The sequence below is a fragment of the Hippocampus zosterae genome, chromosome 18, assembly GCF_025434085.1.
Source record: "Hippocampus zosterae strain Florida chromosome 18, ASM2543408v3, whole genome shotgun sequence".
NCBI classification, from domain to species: Eukaryota; Metazoa; Chordata; class Actinopteri; order Syngnathiformes; family Syngnathidae; genus Hippocampus; species Hippocampus zosterae.
The window spans coordinates 10,559,839-10,581,418 of NC_067468.1; the positions used below are offsets into that span (position 1 = coordinate 10,559,839).

A 21,580-nucleotide genomic window follows, 5' to 3' on the forward strand; every position below is an offset into this window, starting at 1 on the left:
GCGTCAGCCGCGACACCCCCTCCCCCTCCAATTTTCCGTCCGTCCCGCTGACACTCGGTGGGTGTGACCAAGACTCGGTTAACTGAAGTCGATTCAGTTACGTTATGTGTACTTTAGTGGAGTATTCCTTTCTCTGACGCACTTCGTTATTTCCTACATTTAAAAATAATTGTCTGTGTTTTCTCGAAAATAGATTTTTTTGTCACCAGGGCCGATGACTGCACAACTTACAGCTAACGGCGATGGGGATCTTGATTGATTGAGAGCTTTGGCTATTGTGAGCCCGTCAAAATAGGGACAGCGGCGACGTGAACCAGGGCACACGAACACATTTTACAATTGGCTTTTTGAAGGGAATTGCTCCATGTTGTCATTTCCAAGAATGATTTGCGGCGTCTGCATTGTCCTTTGTCAGCCTCAAAATTGCCACGCTCTGTTTACAAAAATCATGTATCTGTTTAAAAAAACAAAACGGAGGTAATGCATAGTTTTATTTTTCAGTTTTCATCATTAGCTAACTTCCGTTAGCAAGTTGACGTTAGCCATTGGCATAGCTAATTTTTCTTGTATTATATGAAACTGACAGGAACATTTCAGGTTGTACTTTTTTTTAAGGAGTTAATTTCACAGACACTTTTACTGAAATACCACTTGTGAGTACTTTTGACACCTCTGCCATCCGATAACCTCTCCTAACTGACTCCCTCCCCCCCACCGTTCATACTCTGCGGCCGCGGTAATTAGTGACGCCTTCGCAGCTTCCAGGTCATTTCGAGAGCGAGCGAGGAAGCGACACCCGAGGGCCTGACACTTTTTATTTACGCCTCTCTCTTTCTCTCTGCAGCTCGCAAGGGGTGGGGGGGGGAAGCATCTTTGTCACATCCACGCAAAAGCACACTTATTGGGAGGAACAATGATTAAAGACTTAGCCCCGAGGCCAAATATCAACGGCGCACGCTCGTATACGCTAATGGATTTAGGGATGAATGACGGTGATTCCTGTTTATTTTTATGTTCTTATCGGCGATGAGCCGCTTACGATGATTCACCTGGACTACTAAATCATCCCCGGGTACAAGGGCAAAAGTATACGGGGGGAGCGCATACTTAACAAGGTCAACCTGCTCCGACGCAACAACAGCAGTTTAATGGCGGTAGGAGTCATATCGTCTTGGAATCGCAACATCGCAATTGTTTCGATGACATGATACGGGAACGGAGGCTCTGTCATTGCCATGGCGACCCCGCATCACCCACCTTAATGGGCCGTAATATTGGCAGAGCGGCAGGAAATGATTCTCATGTTGCACCGACGTCACTGCGATGTTAGCTTTTGGAGCCGTGAGCGGTGCTTGTGCAAATTTCCGATTGGAGGACGTGATACTTTACTTAGGACTGGCTTCTGTGACCATGCAACAAGGGCATGGCGAGCACCCAGTGCACACGTGACGCACACTTGACCATCTGTCCATAGACATTCAAGAGTCTCATCTTTCAAACCAGAAATTCCCTCCAAATGCAACAAAAAAAAAAAGATCAGCAACCCCAACTCCCAGACCACGCACCGGCACCGGTCCGTGAGCTATTTGATACCAGGCTGTGCACAGAGACCGAATCGAAAATATTTAATGATCACCAACTTTGGAATGATTTTTTTTTGTTGTATTTAATTCGGGGTGGTCCACTCGCCTGACGTGGGATCGGTTCACGGCGTGGATGTGGGTGTGAATGGTCGTTTGTCTCTCTATGTGCCCTGCGACCGGTTCGGAGTCTTAGTTTGCCTTCCGCCCAAAGTCAGCTAGGATAGGCTCCAGCAACTTTTCAGGATAAGCGCTGTTGAAAATGGATGGATGGATTTTATTTTTTAGCCGTGCTGTACGGCTACGTGGTCATGCAGAGTCGAGAACCGTATCCTGCCAGAATGGTTTTTATCTGCAAGAGGGAATTTTCGAAAGTATAGAACTACGATTATATTACATAAGATTCACGTTCATATCGGGGTCGCCAACCTTTTCGAAACTGTGAGCTGCTTCTTGGGTACTGATTGACGCAAAGGGTTACCAGCGGGGAAGCAAACCTCATTTTGTGGAAGTTGATCAGTGTTTTTCAAAATTAGTTTTTTGAACCCTTTCAGGGACAGCGGCTACTACAGTGGACAGCTTATCATGTTATCAGGTTACAGGGTTTTTTTTTTTTTTTTTGGTGCGTTGAAAGGGTTACACCTCACCCCGATGGGCATCAATTATATGCCACTTTTCGCTAGCCTCCACCCTATTCTCCGCGAATAGCGGGGGTCCATTTTTTTTGTTGAAAAATCAAGACATTTGATTCTTGCTTGATCATAATGTAAGATGATTTGGAAATTCTATTCAGTCATAGTTTGCCATATAGTTATTTCCCTGCTCAGTCCCCAACCCCCATGAATAGTTTTCCTGTACTTATCACTTTCCTATTGCATAAGCTTAAGTTCCAGCTTGTGCACAAATTTGGGTTTGTTACCGCTGTAGGGACGGACGCAACTCCCATCAATAACCAAGGTCTCCTTGTAAAAAAAATAAAAATAAAAATAAAAATACTCCCTCTCTGTCGGTGGAGCCTGGCAAAGCCACTTATTCGCGGCTGCTGCTTTAATAGACCGTATTCTGACCTTGGATTTTTCTACTTTAATCTTTCGTGGCTTCAACCATGTTGCCGTCCTTCTGATTTTTCATTAACATCCCGTATCTCTCAAGTCGTCTGGCTTTCTTGTAAGGGCGAAAAGAAAAAAAATACGTTTCAACCTTCACCCTGACAGATTTGCCTCTCAGGCTCCATCCCGCCATTCACGTGACCGTTCCCCCTTTCATCATTCCCCCCACGGTGTCATCCTCATCCTCTCCCTTCTATCTTTCTTCCATCTTCTTATCATGCCATGCCACTTGTATCACTCTCGCTCCCGCCGACGCTACAACGCAATTTTACATTGGACCCACCGCCACCATTAGAACCTCACGCTTCCACCCCCCTGCGCCCCTCCAGATCAAAAAATTTACGCCGACAATTTAATGAATGCATACCCCGGCTGGCTCCCGCGGCCCAGGCCGGCCCTTCCCTACATGTGACATTTTCATGTTGAGGTTTATTGGCAGGCTGGAGATAAATCACCGGGCAAGAGGAAGAAGGTGTGTGAGCGCATAATGCCACAGTTGGGCTCATAACTCTCGGAGGTTATTATTTAAGCTTCACCACAGCCTGCTCGCCGGCTGCTTACCCATTCGCAGGAGGCTTTTCTGTCAGCGTTCCCGCTCCTGATGATATCAGGTCTCGTCTCATCTCGCTTTTAAGACTCATCTTGTGCATTTATGGTGACAGCGCTTAAACGATTTGGGAATTGTACACGTTTTCCAGGATTTCTGATGATCCTTCAAAAAAAAAAGTCTTCATTTTTATTTTCCCAAATGAGGTCCTTAATTATCCTCACGAATGACAGTCAATCCGTAATTTGTCCACTCTCAGTGGTCATATTTAGTAGTCTTGAATGCACAAGACTCATCTTGTGCATTTATGGTGACAGCACTCAAACGATTTGGGAATTGGACACGTTTTCCAGGATTTCTGACGATCCTTCAAAAAAAAAGTCTTCATTTTTATTTTCCCAAATGAGGTCCTTAATTATCCTTACGAATGACAGTCAATCCGTAATTTGTCCACTCTCAGTGGTCATATTTAGTAGTCTTGAATTTGATCCAAGTGGCCTTTAAAAAAAAATTTAATTCCTCTTCCTTTAAACTTGCAAATGCCGAATGAACATGTCTGATTTTTTTTCTTCCTGTTAATCAGTTTTCACCAGCATTAAAGCACCACAAAAAAAAGAATGAATTACTTTACTCATCATGTTTTGTTTTTTTCAATTGATCGGAATTTTGTCAAATATTGCAATTGGCGTCGGCCTACAAAATCACTTATCAGTCAGGCCCGAGTAATTCGTAATAACGACGATAAATTTCTTCATTCCTCTTATATAGCTCTTGTCCTCACGAGTGAGCATGAAGCCTCGAGGCGCGGTACGTCATTGACTGGTCGCTCGCCATTCTCTCTGGCACATATTCAAACAACGATTCACACCCACGTTCATACTTTGGCACGATCTGGTCTTCAGTGAACATCACGTGTTTTTGGGCAGTTTGACCTTTCAAATGACCTTTTGTTATTTTCTTTGGATATGCAGTTTATTCGTGTGTGATCACACCAATCCAATATGACATTTATTCCGTTCACCCAAATGACGCGACATAATTGATGGCAAATTATTTGTGGAGCCCCAATGTGGCAATCACCGTTCTAGCTAAAACTAGTACGACCTTTGTGGCACAGGTTAGAAGGTGCAGTGTGTTCTTTTGTTGTGCTACAACAGCAACAACAACAAAAAGTCTTGTCATATCGCCCGGACATGGTCTGATTTGTCACGCAGCGCGAAGATTCGGAGGAGGCGGCAAATAGCGGAAGAGGTTTGAAGGAGAGTAGGTAGACACGCTCGGTTATATTTAGTGACGTTGCGAGACCAAGCGAGACAAGTCCGACCAAGTGTGATGGAGGAGGCGGTAAAAGACAAGGCAACCAGGGGAGGGTGGGGAGCACAAAGAGGAAATGTCACGGCTCGGGTTCAGTGGAGTGGTAAATCAGGAGCATCAGCGTGTCAGGGCGTTTAAGGAGGAACTGTAGAGGAACTAAGAAAAGCGAAATCATCAGCGATTGGGCTCGGCAAACACGCCGCCGTCGCACGGATTTACAACCGCGACGCACACCGAGCCTTTGCGTCGTTTCGAGATGTGCTTGCAGATTGTTATTTTGTCAGCTCAGCATTGGGAAGCCTCGTGGGGGAGGTGGGCTTGTTTTATTTGACGCGCTGCAACTGGCAAGGATGTTGAAATGCAAAAAACACGCAAAGGGGACAGCAAGGAGGCGTTCGGGATGCTTGACACGACTTTAGTTTCTTCCGTGATTACACTTGCAACTCAACATGCTCTTATATCTCAAATCATCTTTCCCCATTGAAATGACAAGAAGTGCCATTAATCTGTTCCAGCCCCCCCCCCCACACCCCCCAATTTCTTTTTAACAGGAAAAATAGCATCCGACAATATTATACTTGTGATGACATGATTGATTATTGTTGAGATCTAAGCAACTTTTGCCATTTTTTTTGCTTCAATTCAATGAGTATTGCGCTGCGCCCTCTGATTTTCACACCTTGACCACTTGGTGGCAGTATAATAAAGACATGACTACATGGAGTCAATCAGAACTCTCGTTAGGCTGCAGTATGTGATCGTCATACTTTGCAGTGGATAAAGAATCTATGCATGCGATTATTGTTATATTAAGTCGTCATGTCTTGCGGAATGTCACCGCAGCACGTCCAGAAAACGTGAGATGTGACATTTCCAATGCAAAGTTCCTTGGCACCAATTTGCCACAGGATGGCGCCAAAGCTCTACTTTACTATCAGACAAGACTTTGGCAGCATCTTGCTCAGAAATCGCTCTAGTGAACACTGTACCTGGCTCTACTCAATACCTGATTGGTTAATTGATAAGGGGGTGTGGCTTAGGGCAATCTGGACGTTGTGAGCGTTATTTCCTCGCCACCGTAGGAAGTCCGGGGAAAGTTAGCGAAACTCGATGGGAACATAGCGGAGCATTTAGCTGCTGAAAAAACTAAATGTTTCCCTCGGGCTTGTCACGGAGAGAAAAACAGAAGCGTAAGGAGAGTGATAATTGGAGCACTCCGGGTGAATGCTAATGACGGCGCGTGTCTGCTGCGCGTCGGCACGGGCAAATGTTTGTGAGCTCAACTTTGCCTTTGAACATAAGAGCGGATAAAAATCATTAGATGGTTCCACACGCGCATTGTTTTGCTGCCAAGGAGTTCAAATAGCATTTTAATTTGGATTCCTGCAAATAATGGATATCTGGAAGGCACGACCGCAATTTGGCTGAAGAGGTTCCGACGTCTTTGTAGCATTTCCACACACGCCGGATTGTTTATCTTACCTCTCTGGCACACATCTTTACACTTTAAGCTGAGAATTTGTGTTGATTTGAGTGGCAGTTGTAATCACTCTGCTTTTCCCCAAGGAAGTTCAGATTGCTTCCAACTTTTCCGGGGGACGTGAGCGCCAGCATAGATTTGTCCCATCTGTCCGCCGTGGACCCACAGCGGCGTGTTTCAGATGAAAATCCCATCCGAAGCAAGCTAATAGATTGTGACGAGCGCACTTCGACAACAGCGGTCAATATTTTGTGCCAAGGGAATCCAAAGTAAGCATATTCGTTTCTTAGACGACATATTAATTGCTGTTTTTTGTTGTCGTTGTTGTTTTTCTCGGAGCATTGTTAAACAGCGGCTGTATTTTTAGCTCCTGTTCGACTGTTGTGACCCGTGAGGCACTCATCCAAACGGCCCTGCGAGTACTCGATCCTTCGAATGTTGAGCGCCATGTTCAGGTGAGCAGCTGCCTGTCTAAAATAAAATAGTTTCATTTTTAAACGAGATAAAAAATAATAGAGATACGTTTGAAATAATGTGTGAAATTGAAAAAAATTAAAATATATCAGGTAAGAAATTTAACACATTAAATAAAATACAGTATTAATTACATGAACATTTTAATATTATAAAAAAATGTTTAAAACACCGCGTGGTAACCAATTGAAAGGTGATAAGAGAGCACCCAAAAAAGTAAGAGATACAGTATTTAGTGTTAAGTTAAAAAACTAAGGAACCCAAATAATTAATTAAATAAATAACTATATTAAATCAGTAAGAAATGATAAATGGTAGGACAAAATGATGCATGAACAAAACTGAAAGACTAAAAAAGTAAGAGTAACTGTCCAGTGTTTTGGTGTAAAATTAGATATCAATCAACCACAAGTTAATTACATTTAAGAATACTAAATATTTTTTAAAAATGTATTTCCCATTAAACTGTTCCAATTCAAAATTTTATATCAAGTTGAGAAAAAAAATGTTTCCAATTTTATATGACGCAACAACACATTTCTTAAATAAGATGTGGAATTAAAAATATATGATGATAATGTGTGTTTACAATCTGACAATAAACAACACAATTCAAAAGGCACTGTTCGGTACCACCTAGCGTAGCGTGCGCGGACGGACACACACACACGATCGTAACTATACTAATGGGATTCCCTCAGTCAGTGTTTTCTTGCCCCCCCCGCCCCCCCCTGCGTCCCCCCGTGAAACTTTGTGGATACCCCCTCTCTAAATCCACACGCAAGGAGTGACATATATGCAAAGGAAGCACGGTGCTGGAATCTGCAGCGCTCGCACCAACGGAAACGTCTTGCTCGCCGGAGCATCCCGTAAAGCTGCACAGTCTCAGAAAATAAGTCCCATCCGCAATAAAGTCCACCCCCCCCCCCCACCCCCCCCTCCGGTTATCTTTGCGCGCACCAGCAAACACGAGGCAGCCAAGCAACCAGGCTCTGAGCACATGACACCTCTTGTGGCAACAACAAAGAAAAAATATCAGTGATGTCTTTGAATCGAAACATGATGGAGGGGAGGGGGGGCACACACACGCACAACGCGGGAGTAAAAGATGTCCAAAGAAGAGGCTATTTAGTATAGCCGGGCATATCGCCACGGTGATGCAGAGCTGAGTCGCACGTACCGCATCTCTCTCCGGTCCTCGCATCCCTCACGGCGTTGCTCGTTATTCCCGCCGCCGCCTTCTTCCGTCCTCCTCCGGATGTCTCCCGTCTCCCTTTCGCTCTCTGTCCCCCGCTCCCCCCCTCCCCCCGCCCACACCCTCCCCGCTTCGGTCTCCCCTTCACGTGGGGACCTTGGTGGGCATCCCTGGGAGCTGGCTTCCTTGGCGGTTGGAGCGCTGCGAGTGGAAGTGAAACGGACAGGAGGGGGAGCAAGACGACAAGAGTGTGCAAACAGGCAGTTATCCTCTCATGTGTTTCAGCTCCCCTGCTCTCCTCCTTACATCAGCGGCGCTGTGGTTACCCCAACACTCCCCCCCCCCTTCCCGCGCCCCCCTTTCCCTCCTCGCCACACTTCGCATCGCTCCGTCCGTCGTGACCTCCTCTCGGGTGTCGCCATGCGACCTCCCCCTTGTGTCCTTTTAAAGCAAGGGGGAAGGTGGAGTCGAATTAAAAAGCAGAGTATGTAGAGCTGCGGGGAGGGGGTTGGGGGTAGGGAGGGGGGGGGGGTGAAATGGGGGAAATGAGGGGCAGGACATTTAATTTAGGCGGGTGGAGGGGGAGGAGCTTGGCAAGACGCCAAGGTCAACGGCAGAGGAAAGCACAAAGGTTGTGAACAAATGACCAAATGTCCTCATGCTAAATATCAAAGCAATTTTCCAAGTCAAAATTTTCAATGAAAACGATATTGTATGAAAAAAAAATCATAAGACAATGTGAAGAAATCATGTTGAAAATGTATGACAGGGGGGGTGGGGTGCCTTGTGTCAATTTAGTGGAGCCCAGAGATGAAGCGGCATTTAGGTGTTATGCTGCATAGTAGAAGACCCCCCCAAAAATATATATACTCTATGTACCTGTAATTACTGTGTATATATATAATATATATAAAGTATTTTTATTAGTTTTTTAAACTATGGTTAAATTAAACTTTCCTTGAATACAAAAAATGTAATTTTTCTTGTAGTTCATTCTTTTCAAATTACTTTCATGAAATCATGTGTTCCCCGACCCCCCATTTTTAGTTACATCACTTTCGTTCCATATTGGACAGGGCATAATGCGAGGGGAGAGGGGGAACACAGATGGGAACAGACAGGTGGGATTCTTTTACAGATATCTCCCATATGAGCGGGAGCAGTGGCAGGGAAGCGTGACCGGCAGGATAATAGAGACATGCGGGGTGGGAGGGGTGGGGGGGGGGGTTAAACCGCCGCATGAAATCATCACTTTACTGTTTCAGCTCTCATATTAGTTGTTTTGATGTACGGATGTGGAATGAAAACAAATGTAGTGTTCACGTGAACCAAGTTCTGATAAGGTGGGGGGTGGGGGGTCAACTAAATTTGTTTGTCTGTAGTGACTCGGCCTGGCCAGTTTGTGTTACGACCATTCAAATAAGTCCTCGGTGCTTGTTTATTAATTTTTTTTCAATGTCCGAAAATCGATTTGGATCCAAAGTGAACGTTTAAGTCGCTCTCATTCCTTTGTAAAAAAAAATGCTTTCAAAATAAAGGCTCGATTTCAGAAACCGTCATGTTCCATGAACATTTTACTGCTAGCGAGCACCACCTCCTTTGAAGCCAATCACATTCCGATACACATTTAACGTTATCACGTACGTTCTCAAACACGGCTTCCTTCCACCAGTGATTTCAGGTGAACTCGCCGCTTCGAAAAAAACAAAAACAAAATTAGCTTCGATTGTGCTTGAAAGCGAGGGTCAAGTATGGTGAGGCTTCATCTGTTTTGCCTCCAGTTGATTGCGTGAAACAGTTCACGAGAGAAATCGGCGTTAATGATCAGGTCTCCAGATACTACGAGGAGCCCTTTGCCAATGTTCGGCGCAATCAAGTGTGTCGACGGGATCTTGAGGATGGCAGCAATGAAGAAGAGAATTGATTCGGTGCAATCAATGGCACTTGTCTTTCCTTTTGAAGAGATTTTGGAAAATACATTGCAATTTTTAATTTTTTTTTCCCCCAAATTTGGCCGTTTTGACGGGGCCACAAGAAAAGAACGAAGTACCGTTTCTGGATGTTGAAGTTTTTGTTCCACTAGACGGGGAAGCAAATTTTCTTTTCCGAAGTTCTGACGACAAGCTGATTTCCTCTGATTTTCTTTCCTGGTTGCGTTCAGTCGACCTCTTCATCATCACGTCGTCACCCGAGGAGTGCGGCGACAACGCTAACATAGACGGATAACATCTTCCCCTAAACGCCTCCAGAAGTGAGACATCTTATTCCCCTTTTTTATCAGCTACCATCACTTGTTCCTCCCCCCCACACCCCCACACCTCCTCTACCACCGGAATGACATTAACATTCCTGTGTAGATTGTGTTTTCATCTCTCTCGGGCGTTCCGCATTTACACTTCACATGCGCCTCATTTTTTGGTAATAATCAATTGAGGGAATTTGAGATGCGAAGAAGAAAAAAAAAAGTGGGCAGAAGTGCTCTGTTGCCTAAATGGCAATCCATTAGGAATATAACGCGACAATCATCAGAATGGGCTTTATTGCTGGGGGCGAAATGTGCGCAGATACAAACAAAGTAATTTAATTTAATACGCCGGTGACTAGAGAGACTCAAAATGGAACTGTGAAAGAAAATCGAGATCAAATGATGAATCCCCAAATGATGAAATGCAATCTGATGCTAATGTGAAAGAGCAATTCGTGGATGGCAGGCGGGGGAGCTGTTCCCTGATGATGTCACCGGGGGGCAAATGCAACTTTGGCTGGCAATCACCTTGTTGGCGTGAGTCGAAAGTACCGTCCAAGGGGCTTATTTTGAAAAAAGGAAAATATTGCGGGCCACGCTGATTGATGCGTGGGCCGTTGATCAATATGGACCGGTAAAAATGCTGTCGATTGTGCAGTGGTGTTTCATTAATCACGTCTTGAAGCAATGGATGCAAAATGGAGTGCACTACTTGGTTGCAACCAGCAGAGGCGCTGTTGATTTGTTTTCATCTCATTTGCAGTCTGGCAAAAAAAAAATTATGTCTTCAAATGATGAACCCTGATATTGTGGTTTTTAGAATCTTGTGCAAAAAGAATTTAAAATACCCTTTCCTTATCTAACTCTCTTACGTTGATCTGTCTCCAAATAAATTATATAACTGATGAGCGGCGGATTTTGCCTGGTGTCCATCTTGTGCTCATTCTTAGATTCAAATTTGAATGGGATGCTTCATTTAACCGACACGTGGCCAGAGGGGGAGGGGGGAGGAGGGTGCCACGATCGCCAGCGTGGATTAGTCCAGCCTTTTTTTTTTGGGTCTTTTTAGGCTTCCACCAGGCGCAAAGCTGCCCCGAGGGAATCAGTCGTTCCTCGCCGTCTTTTGCAAGCCCTCCTCCAGGAAGGCCCCCCGCTGTCCCAGCAAGACCCAAACATGTCCGGCCAGCAGACACCAGAGGACAGTCTCTATGGTGAGTGATGCTTTCCCTCACCCCACTGCCTAGCTACTCTTTCACGTTATCGTCTTTGAAGAGGGCAGCAACACTTATGGATAAATAAGAGTCATTGTAAAATTATGAAGTGGAGACACATTGCTGTAAACATTTCCTAAATGATTGCAACTTGAGTCTGGTCATATCACCAAAATTATCCGAATTTTATAGACTAAAGTTTTGTTTTGTTTTAATGAATGAACATTTTGTGGAAAAACATTTGGGTGATAACAATATGAGATTTTTTTTTTTTTACCTATCGGGGATAAAACCGAAAAGAAATCTTTCATGTCATTTCATGGCAATAAAATGTAAATATAACATTGTGAAATTACAAGAAGAAATTGGTAAAAGGGTGAGAGTGGAGTCGTGCATTTTGGGGGGAAATATTTTAAATATATTTTTAATTAATTTAAAAATATTTTTAAATGCGACAAAGATGCACCGATGCTTTAACTTCTGAGCTGAAGTCACGAAGCAAAAAGTAAATGTCAATTTTTCAAATGTACAGAGTGAAAAGTCATTGTCATCCGAAAAAATAAGTCCAGTACAGATTTCTGAAAAATATACTTAGGCACGGAAACAAATTTCCGCTGGTTCTCGACCAACACCATGCGCATCTTTTTCTTGAATATATTTTAATGTTCACGTCTTGAAAAGGAGTCAATTTAGCCTTACTCTCAATATCATTTTTTTTTTCATTAATAATGACCTCATGATGACATCACAACTCCACTATTATTGTTGCCACCACTGACGCCGTTGTCGTCTAAACGGATTCGCTGACTCACCTGCGTGTATCTCAGTAAGCCAATTGAGAGGAGCAGATTTCCTGACGCTTATAGCTCGCTTGCAGGCGAGCGCTCCAACCTCGCGGACCAACACCTATCGCAGTTGTTTGAACGAAATCAGGCTATTAATTAATATTTTTATTAATTTTTCTATTGGGGAGGGGGCGGGGACAGTCTAGCCCTGGCCATTCCAATTGGCCGGTATGTCACATGTGAATTCCACAAGTACGTCCCAGTGCACAGATGTCAAACTCGAGGCCCGGGGGCCACATCTGGCCCGCCACGTCATTTTATGTGGCCCCGCGAAAGCAAATCACGTGTGTCAACTTGCATGATCCTTGCGAAAATGTGCGCCATGTGTCATAAATAAGAAATGAGATTTTTTTAAGTGATCCTGTTTTACACTCACATTATAATTGGACTTATCCAATAATTTGTTGTGTACAAATAATCATGCGACGAGACGCTAACAAAATGTTTGCGGTTTCGACGGCCCTCCGAGGGAAGGTTTAACTCCCAAGCGGGTCAAGACAGAAATGAGTCGAAATAACACACTAGGACCTAGTATGCTATTTTGGCGAGGTTGCTAACTTTCTCTTGATGAGCCTCACATGGCGGTTTGTTTGTTGTTGTCTATATTTGCCATCTTATTATTAGCTAAAGAAAAAAAAATAATTTTTAAACGGTGTTGATTGAGTTGCATAAGGTCTTTGATGTCCCACAACAACGCAGCAATGCAGCACAAGAATCATTGCAGATAGATCAGCAAAGCAGTTATGTCATAAATCTCTTCTGTCGGGACCCAAACAAAAAAAAAGCCAAACTAGGGCAATGGCACAGATTCCTCTTCCCTCCCCTCAATGTGCGCAGTCATGACACTCACACACACACACACACACACACAGAATATACACACACAAACACGACATCACGTAAGTGGAGAACGGTTGCGATTGGCTGGAAACGTTGTGCACAAACAAGAGGGCGGACATAAGAGGGTGAATGGCTAATCTCCCAACAGAAATAAGATCTTACGTAAGCGAGCATGCTGTCAGGCCTGCTTACTGTTGAGTCGGGCGCCAACACCACCGTCCATGTGTGTGTGTTGTGTGTCTCTATACGTGTGTGTGTATGAACCCCATGAACCTTTTGTGTCCATTGAGTCCTTTCATGGCTGCGTGTGTTCATTTGATTTTCATTGATGGCTCTCAATGGCTCGGCATGCATTCAAAAGCATCTGCGAAGCGGCCGAGCGACATTAACGCCACAGTCAGAAAAAAGAGGAAGAAATGTGAATTTCAGTTGAAGAAGGTTGATGTTTTTAAAAGTATTTATAAGCGGATGTAAGTGGAACACGTTTTTTTTTTCATGACAAAAAGCTTCTTATGTGCAAAACATGTTGAATTTTGTAATAGTCTCCAAAAAAATGTCTGAAAATTTTTTTTCACAAAAATTAATTCATAACTTTTCAAGAATTTAGCATTTTTATCTTAGTATGTGGTGACTTATGTGTATTTTCCCCCGTGCAGGCTCCTGGGTGGAACTTGAGGAGTTGATCGCCACCGTGAGCCGCAGTGAGAGTCTGACGGGGCCGGAGGACAGCATTTCATCTGCCCTGCAGGGGGAGCTGGAGAGGATCCTGCTGGAGGCGCAGCTGGAGTGCGAGAGGAACCGAGACAGGTAGCAACGCCGGCCCCGCGTTACAAAGCACGTCGTCAAACATTCCCCCCCCCCCCCCCCCGCTCTCGATAGTTTGAGTAGAAATGTCCATGAGGTACAACCACAGACGTTGCCATCAAAAACCAGCTGGTGACCTTGAAATTCTCCTAGCAGTCTCGGTGTCTTTAGGCCTTTGTTTCAAAGTCCGCCTGCTGCTCCACCGGTGACCTGTTGGTGGTCCCAAAGCGTATCAAGTTTGTGGTCCGATTGCTGAGAGTAGAAGCGGTTTAGAGTTTTATCCCCTTTTGTTCCTCACCGGGACGTTGATATTTGTAATCTCCCGATCACGATGTGCGTGACATCATTTCCGTTGGCTCCAGCAGCTGATGGTTGAATGTAAACATACAACTCCTTTTCTAAAAGCTGATAGTTTGTATTTTTTGTGGTTGTTTCAATATGTATTATTTACCTGTACTTCAGTTTTTGTGTTGGTTAATTCACTCGAAGACCAAAAACAATTACAAAATAAATAAATAACACTTTTCAGGACATTAGCTGGTTAGCTAACATAGGCAGAGGTAGCCAAAAATGTGAAACAAAAAGTAGAAGTCAAAAGTCATACGGTTTGAAAGCTCACAGTGAATAACAAACGCTAGAAAGTGACCACAATGTGCCATGAACTGGCGATGAGACGTAATGAGACACGAGGTAAACGGGAAGTAACAAAGCGCGGGTGAGCACAAGACAAAGTTTGGGTCGGTCTCCAGAGTGCCCATGACACTTATGAGGCAACAAGCACGACAGAAAATTGATGCATGGGTGATTCTTAGTTGTCGATATTGGCTAAATTCTGAACAATAATGTCTGCTCATTGACTGCAGTCCCCCGCAGGTCGGGACCCCAAAGACGACTGACTCCCCCAGACCTCCTAGTGATCCAGACAGTGACTGCATCACCATACAGGTGCAAATCACAGCCCCGTATTTGAAAATGTTGATGTTGAATGGACTTTCACTTTTTAGCTAGCTAGCTAGCTAGCTGTTGTAAGCATACATTGTCTCCAAATTCACGGGTTGGGTCCACCAAAGGCCACGTTTCCGGTCGCATTACGTCACTTCCGGCGCGACCCGACCACACATTCACATTAAGCCCATCCAAATTGACCAAGGTTTATGCGGCTACATGAAGTGGAGCCCATGAAGTTCTTTGAAGGAGAAGGAACAAGCCTATGAATTGTCTTTTAGGAATTTGTAAAACCACTTGCGGTAGAGTCGCACCGGATGTGACATCATGCGGTCAAAAACGCGGCCTTTGGAACACCCAACCTTGTGAATTTGGACACAGCTGTACTGTATGTAGCTCACTGGATACTTTAGCTAGCTCGATAAATATTGTCACATCCGTTTTCCACTGAGCGGTGAAGGTTCGCAAGTGTTAGCAAACAAAGTGAATATTGATTTCTCCTCTTTGCGACCTTAAACGAACCCTGACGAAACATCAATGTTCGCTCCGTTCACGAACCTTCGCGGCTCAGCGGGATATAGACATGAGCTGGATGGATGGATGGATGGATGGAATGCTCATCTGATCCCTTTGTGATGATGTGAACAGGAAGAGAATGACAGGAGAGTGGACACCGATTGGGTGTGGGACTGGTCCAGCAGGCCTGAAAACATGCCACCCAAGTAAGAGAACACTTCAAAACAAAATCCAAAATATTGTGGAAGTAATAATCTATTTCTCTAGAAGCATTGGTTGTAGTTATTTCATTTTATTTACTTGGATTCATTTTTTGGGTCACAGAAATACACAAACAAAATACAGTGTGACAAACCTTTTTGATTTTAAAAAAGTGTTGTTGCTTTTTTCATTTTGTGTTCAGTTTTGCATTTCATTTCAATGTTGTAATAATTTAACACTATTTTTATTTTATTTATAACTAGTTGTTTTTGTTTGAGTTGAATCATTTTTGTCAGGTGCTCCGTTTAAAAATCACAACCCACGCCGATACATTCTTTTCATTGGACAGTGATGCAATGGCCAGCTCTCCTCACTCTTGACGTTGACGTGATATTTTGGTGGTATCCTGCAGGGAGTTTGTGTTCCAGCACCCAAAGCAATCGAGTTCACTCAGCATTCGTAAGACGGAGGTGATGAAGAAGAGAGGGATCTTTTCGTCCGACGTACTCCTCGTCCTCGTCCCCTCGCTGCTGGCCTCGCATCTCCTCACGCTGGGCATCGGGTACGAACGTGACACAACTTCCTTAGCGTCCGATGCTACGAGGCGGTTGCATTTCCTGTCGGCGTGGCCGGGTTGACATTTGAATTCATTTCAATCGAGAAAGCTTCTATGGCAGTGATATTAAGAATCATTTTTTTGTTTCCTCGCTCCTTCTCTCATTCCTTTTTTGTTTTTCTCTTTTAGAATTTACATTGGAAAACGTTTGGCCACTTCCACAACTAGCTCGCTGTGACATTAGCTCCAAGCTAACCTAGCCGCTTCCCCAGTAAGGTCACAACCATAGTACCTTGCCTGTTTGCGTTTGTGTTTATTTGTGTGTGTGCGTGTGTGTGCGTGTGCGTGTATGTGTGTGTAGCCATGTTGTTAGGGCCCTTAAGGGGGCTTGATGTTGGGGTGGTGGGTGCGGGGGAGGCTGGCAAAATGAGTCATGCTGAGGTCACTTTAGCCTCTAAAGACTAATCAGTGAGAAGACCAGATGATACAAGGGGAAAAAGGAAAAAAGAGAACACACACACACAAAAAAAGAAGACACAATGTCTGTATAATATATGCCAGCCCTTCGGACAACCTTGGGGATGAAAAAACAAATCTGTCATTTGTCACAAGTCGTGACAGCTAAAATCTATTTTTTTTCTCCTCCCTCTGTCGTGTATTTAAAGCAGTATGTAGTTTTTGGGAGTCAATGTAGGAGCGCTTGTACTTTTTTTGTCCCCTAATCCAATTAAATGTTTAACCTCCCCCAAAGACAATCATGATCCCATTAAATATCACTCTTACAAACCCTTAGAGTGCATTTTGGCTCTTTCATTCAGTTCCTGTCATAATTGCTACTTGGAGTTGAAAAATTTTGAATTGGAAACTTTCCATGGGAATTAACACGAATGAGAAACCTCATCTCAAATCATTTCCTTATTGAAATACCAAACATCTGTTCGCACCCCCCCCTCAACCCCCCAAAAAAGCATAAATTGTTTCAATGTGTATTTTTTTTTTTTCAAATAAAATAGCACTGTGGAGTATCATAGTTGATAAGATGATAAATGCTAACTTTCCGTGAAGTGAGTTGAGTTCACGGTCACAAAACATTTTTTCTCGTACGTGAGAACAAAAAAAAATCTGGTAAACCAGAGCAACTTGCATGTTGAGACACCAATTCAGGAGGCGAAAATATATTTTGGTATCTGCCTGAGTAAAACAACGCAATGTCATGCACGTACGGTGAACTAGGAGTGCCTCAGGGCATATTCTCTGCATTTCTTAATTGTTTTTTCAAATGTTGTGATTGCCGTCTGCCTTCGTCATTCCTTCCCTCACTTCAGGCCTCCTCCTTTTTTTTTTTTTTAACAAGCTTCTTCTGTCTCAGACGAGACAAGGATTGGGCCTTTTATTGCTTCCCCGTAAACCCCAAGAAACCTTTCCTGGGAGAATCAAGTGACATTTCTCAAAGAAATTAAAATGATTCACTTCCAGTAAGACTTTAAGAAGTAAGATGTGGTGTTGCGATTACAACATCACAGTTGGAATATTGCAAGAAAAGGTTGGATTATTGCTAAACTAACGCAATCGTTTTTTTTTTTTGTTTTTTTTTTAAGTGGTAGTATTCCAGGAATAATGCTGTCAGATGACAATTTAAAATATATACTGTATATAAAATATTGCCACAATATTCTGACAAAGTGTGTTTCCAGGAATACTACCGTAATCTTGTGTGAAAAAAAATATGGAGGAAATAATGTTGTAATATTATGACCAAAAATGTAGTTTTAAAAACTGGTATGAATGTAGAATATTAACATTTTTTAAAAAATTTATAAAAATAAGTCCTTTTTATTATGAGAAAAAAATAACTGCTATCACAGGAAAAACTCCATAATATTCCGCGAAGACAGTATTGTATTACAGGAATAAGTTCGCCTTATTTCGACAAACAAAGCAAATTGTTACAATCTGCTAAAAGGCCACCATTAAAACAGCTTGTACTCTCAAGAGACGAGGATCGGACTCTTTTATTGCTTCCCGGAAAAGCAGTGAACATGTCAAAGTGGAGGTCCAGGTGTGTGGGTGTCAACCTTTTGTGGTCAAAGCCCGAACACGTCCGTCGGCCATTACAGACATTTCATGTACGGGGTCTCGGCCTCTGGGTGACCATGAAACAACAACAACAACAACAACAACATGGTGAGTGAGCAAGCACCTGGTTTTCATTCTCCACGCGTTCCCACCATACATTCCCAAGCTGACGCGTTTCACTGCAACAGGAAGCACTTTTTCGGGAGGTTTCAGCTATTGTACGTGCTTCACAGACGCACATCGGAGTACTTTTGCGGCTTTCAAATAAACTGGACTCGAAAGGTCACGTTCTGCAATTTCTGGATGGAAAAGTTGTTGGCCGTGCAGAGGAGTTTGTTTTGGTCATTTCGTTGTCGGGCGCAGTTAGAAATAGGCGTTTGCGCCATTGTGGGAGTGAACACAGCTGATTTGATTCGCGGCCAATTGAACCACCCATTTCCGTTAAATTCAGCGGGGGAGGTGGCACGTGGTCTACATGAAAGCCATGCAGGTGATCGGCGCGGCCAAAGTACATTTATTTATTGGTATTACAGGACGTCTGTGTGGGGCCCGCCCACCTCCACAAATCCAGTGGACTCACCATCATTTGCCCCGTTACTTTAAAATGCCTAAAATTCGAAGTTGTCAACAACTTTTGGCAAATAGTTGAAGCGCGGCTAGCAGTTCGGTCCAGCTCCATTCGTGGGCTTCGTTTAGTAATCGCGATCACATTCTTCTCTGTGGGAGCAGGTCCTTTCATGACGGCGAAAAACAAGCTAGCGCCACGTACAGTTTGTCTTTCATCAGGAAGGACGAAAGCCACATATGCTAAAGTGAGGATATCGGAGATGCCACGCCGGCTTCGTAGGAGCGGGAAGGCGCAGACGTTGCGCCCGCTCAGCAGTTTTTACCTTTACGGACCGAACTGACTCGCCACTTCCTGCCATGCCGTAAGCTAATGCCTTTACCAGAGAGACGTATGGCAAGCTAGCTACTGTACGTGCCGGTGGATTTCAGCAGTCGTCGGCAGTACGTTTAGTTTCTCGGCATTCAGTGGGGACTTAATCCACCGCTTAATACCACCGCTGTTACCTCACAATTATGGTAACGTTCAATCCTACACAAAAGAATAACAGTCATTAGAGAGAGTAACATCGTCGTGTTATGAGGAAAATGTTTGTTATGATGTTGAAGTTGTAATTTTGGTTCGTTCAAGATCGCAAGCGGTCATACCGGATTTTTCTTTTTTAACGGTCGCAAACAGTCTTTTTTGCGACGAGAAAAATTGTTTGCCAAAAGTCTTAAAACCTCTGAATTCTTTTTCAATAATATGTTGTCATATTTGGAGGCAAGAAAAGTGAAAATGTTTACATGATTTGAAGTTACGTTTTTAGACGATAAGCCGTGATGCTGAGCGGGATGGGTGGAGAAGGCGCCCCCCCCCCCAAAAAAAAAGAGTCCAAAGTGGATTCCCTTGCGACAAGTCGTGATGATTTAGCGTGTTAGTTTTACGTGCAGGTGGACGTGGACTTCAGACGCGGTGAGACGGAGGCGTGACGGATGGACGGAGAGTCCACACATGGTCAACCCATCAGACTCTGACAGTTGCGAAATGATGAAAGCCACTCTTGTTTTCTGTTAGTTTTTTTTTCTTTTTGAAATGATACGGAGAATAGCATCGCCGCCTTCCATCAATCTCTCAACCTTATTACCGTTTTCCGAGAAGCGCAAAAAGAAGGGTTTTGTGTTTCGCCGGCCGCAGACAATTTGAATGATTCTGCAGATGCGACGCGAAGGCGGATGGATTGGATTGTGTCAATATCGCAACGTTCTTTGTTGTTAGCGCCGCTTCTTGATTTTGATGTTTAGTTTATGGTCATTGAATAATTCATGTTTTATTTTTTTTGGTCACCTTTATTTGTATTTGTTTTTATTTTCATTTTATTGATTTTTTTTACAGGAGCGTGGTACTGTTTGGTTTAAAAAATATATGTATATATATATACTTTTACCATTTCGTATATAGAGAGGAATTAAAATGTCCCCTAAATTCCTGGAATTTACAATATTTAAAAATATATACAGATAAAAATGATACCTGTGTTCATCCCAAAAAAAAAAAATATATATATATATATATATATTTTTTTTTTAATTATGTCGCATTAAATGCGCTAGCAAAACGTCCTTTTCTGTGCACGGTCAAGAGCCAAACTAATCTTGAACCACATCTGATCCAGATTGCCCATTTAGCAGCAGTGTAAATGCAGCATGGAAAAATCCCATTCCAATCCATGCCATCCCATCCAATTAGGCTGTGGATCCTATCCGAATGATTTTTACGATATTAAGAGTTTGAATTGACAGGTGCCAAACATCGAAGCCTGGGCTGAGGTCCGCCCGCCCCGCCCAGGACTTTTGTGAGGCCGTTCCAGTAAAACATGAAATTGCAGTTTGTCTCCAGCGTTTAGTCTGGTACGAAACGTAACACTCTAATTTGTGGTCTCCCCCAGTCGGGAGTTTGGTACCACAAAAAGGCGCTGACTGCCGGCTCTTACGTAACCTGCCTCAGGTACAAGGCTCATAAGACTTGGACGTCCCGCGGGGTTTGCGAGTGCCAGCCCGGCGGTCGAGTCAAGCTGCGCCGTTACAGCTTCTGTCCGTCGCAAAAGTGCTGATTTAGAGGAAAAAAAAAAACGTCCCGGGTGTAGGTCGTATATCTGCTTAACGTCGTTATTACTTTGCGCTAAATGCTGGCGTGAAAAACGTCCGCAAAGTCAGCATTTTAACAAATGTCAAAGTTATGATCGGAAGCTCAAGCAGTATTACAATAGAACCGCTGCCCTCTGCTTTGGCTTTTTCTTTAGCTTTTTTGGTGACGTGCCTTTAATGAGGAGATGCCTACCCGCCGGTTAAGTAAATAAAAGGTCACTCTTAAAGTGATTGAACGTCCTTTTTTTTGGCATCATGTGTAAAACTGTGATTAGCTGCCAGACATTCGCTCACAGTGTAAACATCCGTCCTGTCTTTTCTCCTTGTGAGTTTTATTCAGATTGTCAAATGCGGTTTAACAGCGGCTGCCATAGGTATGTGCGTGTGTGTGTGTGTGCGTGTGTGCGTGCGTGTGTGTGTGCGTGTCCAAAACTGATTATCTTATCCTCGTTTCCACATGCTGTCACTCTTTAAAAGGACCTCATCCCAGACACTTCTTTTGCGGATTCCATCATTATTGACCCAGTGGCCAAAATCATGAACATGAGACCCAAATAAAACCCCCCTTTTTTTTATATATAAAGCTTCCCACGCAGAACACCTGTGGGAGACATGCGGGAAAGTATGACTCATCTCATTCAACTGTTTATTCTTGTTAGAAACGTCATTAGACGAATACAGGGACGTCAGTTTTTTATTTTTTGCCTTTGCACGCCTAATTAGTCAATGGGATAAAATGTCAAGGCTTGAAAACCGTGACTTTTTCAATTCAGTCTGTGGCCGAGCTTGAAACACATTTTACTTCCTTACAAATAACATTTTCCACTTTGAAATGTATCGAATTAGAACATACCATTCCAGCCCCTGTGCGCCTTTAACTAATTCAATCCCGATTTGTCAAATATGTTTTTCAGCAGGTAGGTGTGGAGGAGGCTTTTGAAGAAAACAAAG

The 21,580-nt window shown here is 43.6% G+C and overlaps 1 protein-coding gene across 2 annotated transcripts in view; it reads left to right on the forward strand.

Moving 5' to 3' along the window:
- The window catches only part of zgc:73226 (uncharacterized protein LOC402792 homolog), a 41,261-nt gene extending 21,907 nt beyond the window's left edge, over positions 1-19,354 (forward strand). Inside the window, exons 3-10 of one of the 2 annotated variants that reach the window (XM_052050928.1) lie at positions 6,117-6,299; positions 6,398-6,485; positions 11,014-11,155; positions 13,497-13,647; positions 14,508-14,589; positions 15,238-15,311; positions 15,719-15,868; positions 16,052-19,354. In XM_052050928.1, the coding sequence (XP_051906888.1) occupies positions 11,119-11,155; positions 13,497-13,647; positions 14,508-14,589; positions 15,238-15,311; positions 15,719-15,868; positions 16,052-16,100 (543 nt within the window). In that variant the 5' untranslated portion in view covers positions 6,117-6,299; positions 6,398-6,485; positions 11,014-11,118 and the 3' untranslated portion in view covers positions 16,101-19,354. The remainder of the gene's footprint in view (positions 1-6,116; positions 6,300-6,397; positions 6,486-11,013; positions 11,156-13,496; positions 13,648-14,507; positions 14,590-15,237; positions 15,312-15,718; positions 15,869-16,051) is intronic. The other variant, XM_052050929.1, reaches the window with a different exon arrangement.
- The last annotated feature ends 2,226 nt before the right edge of the window (positions 19,355-21,580 follow it).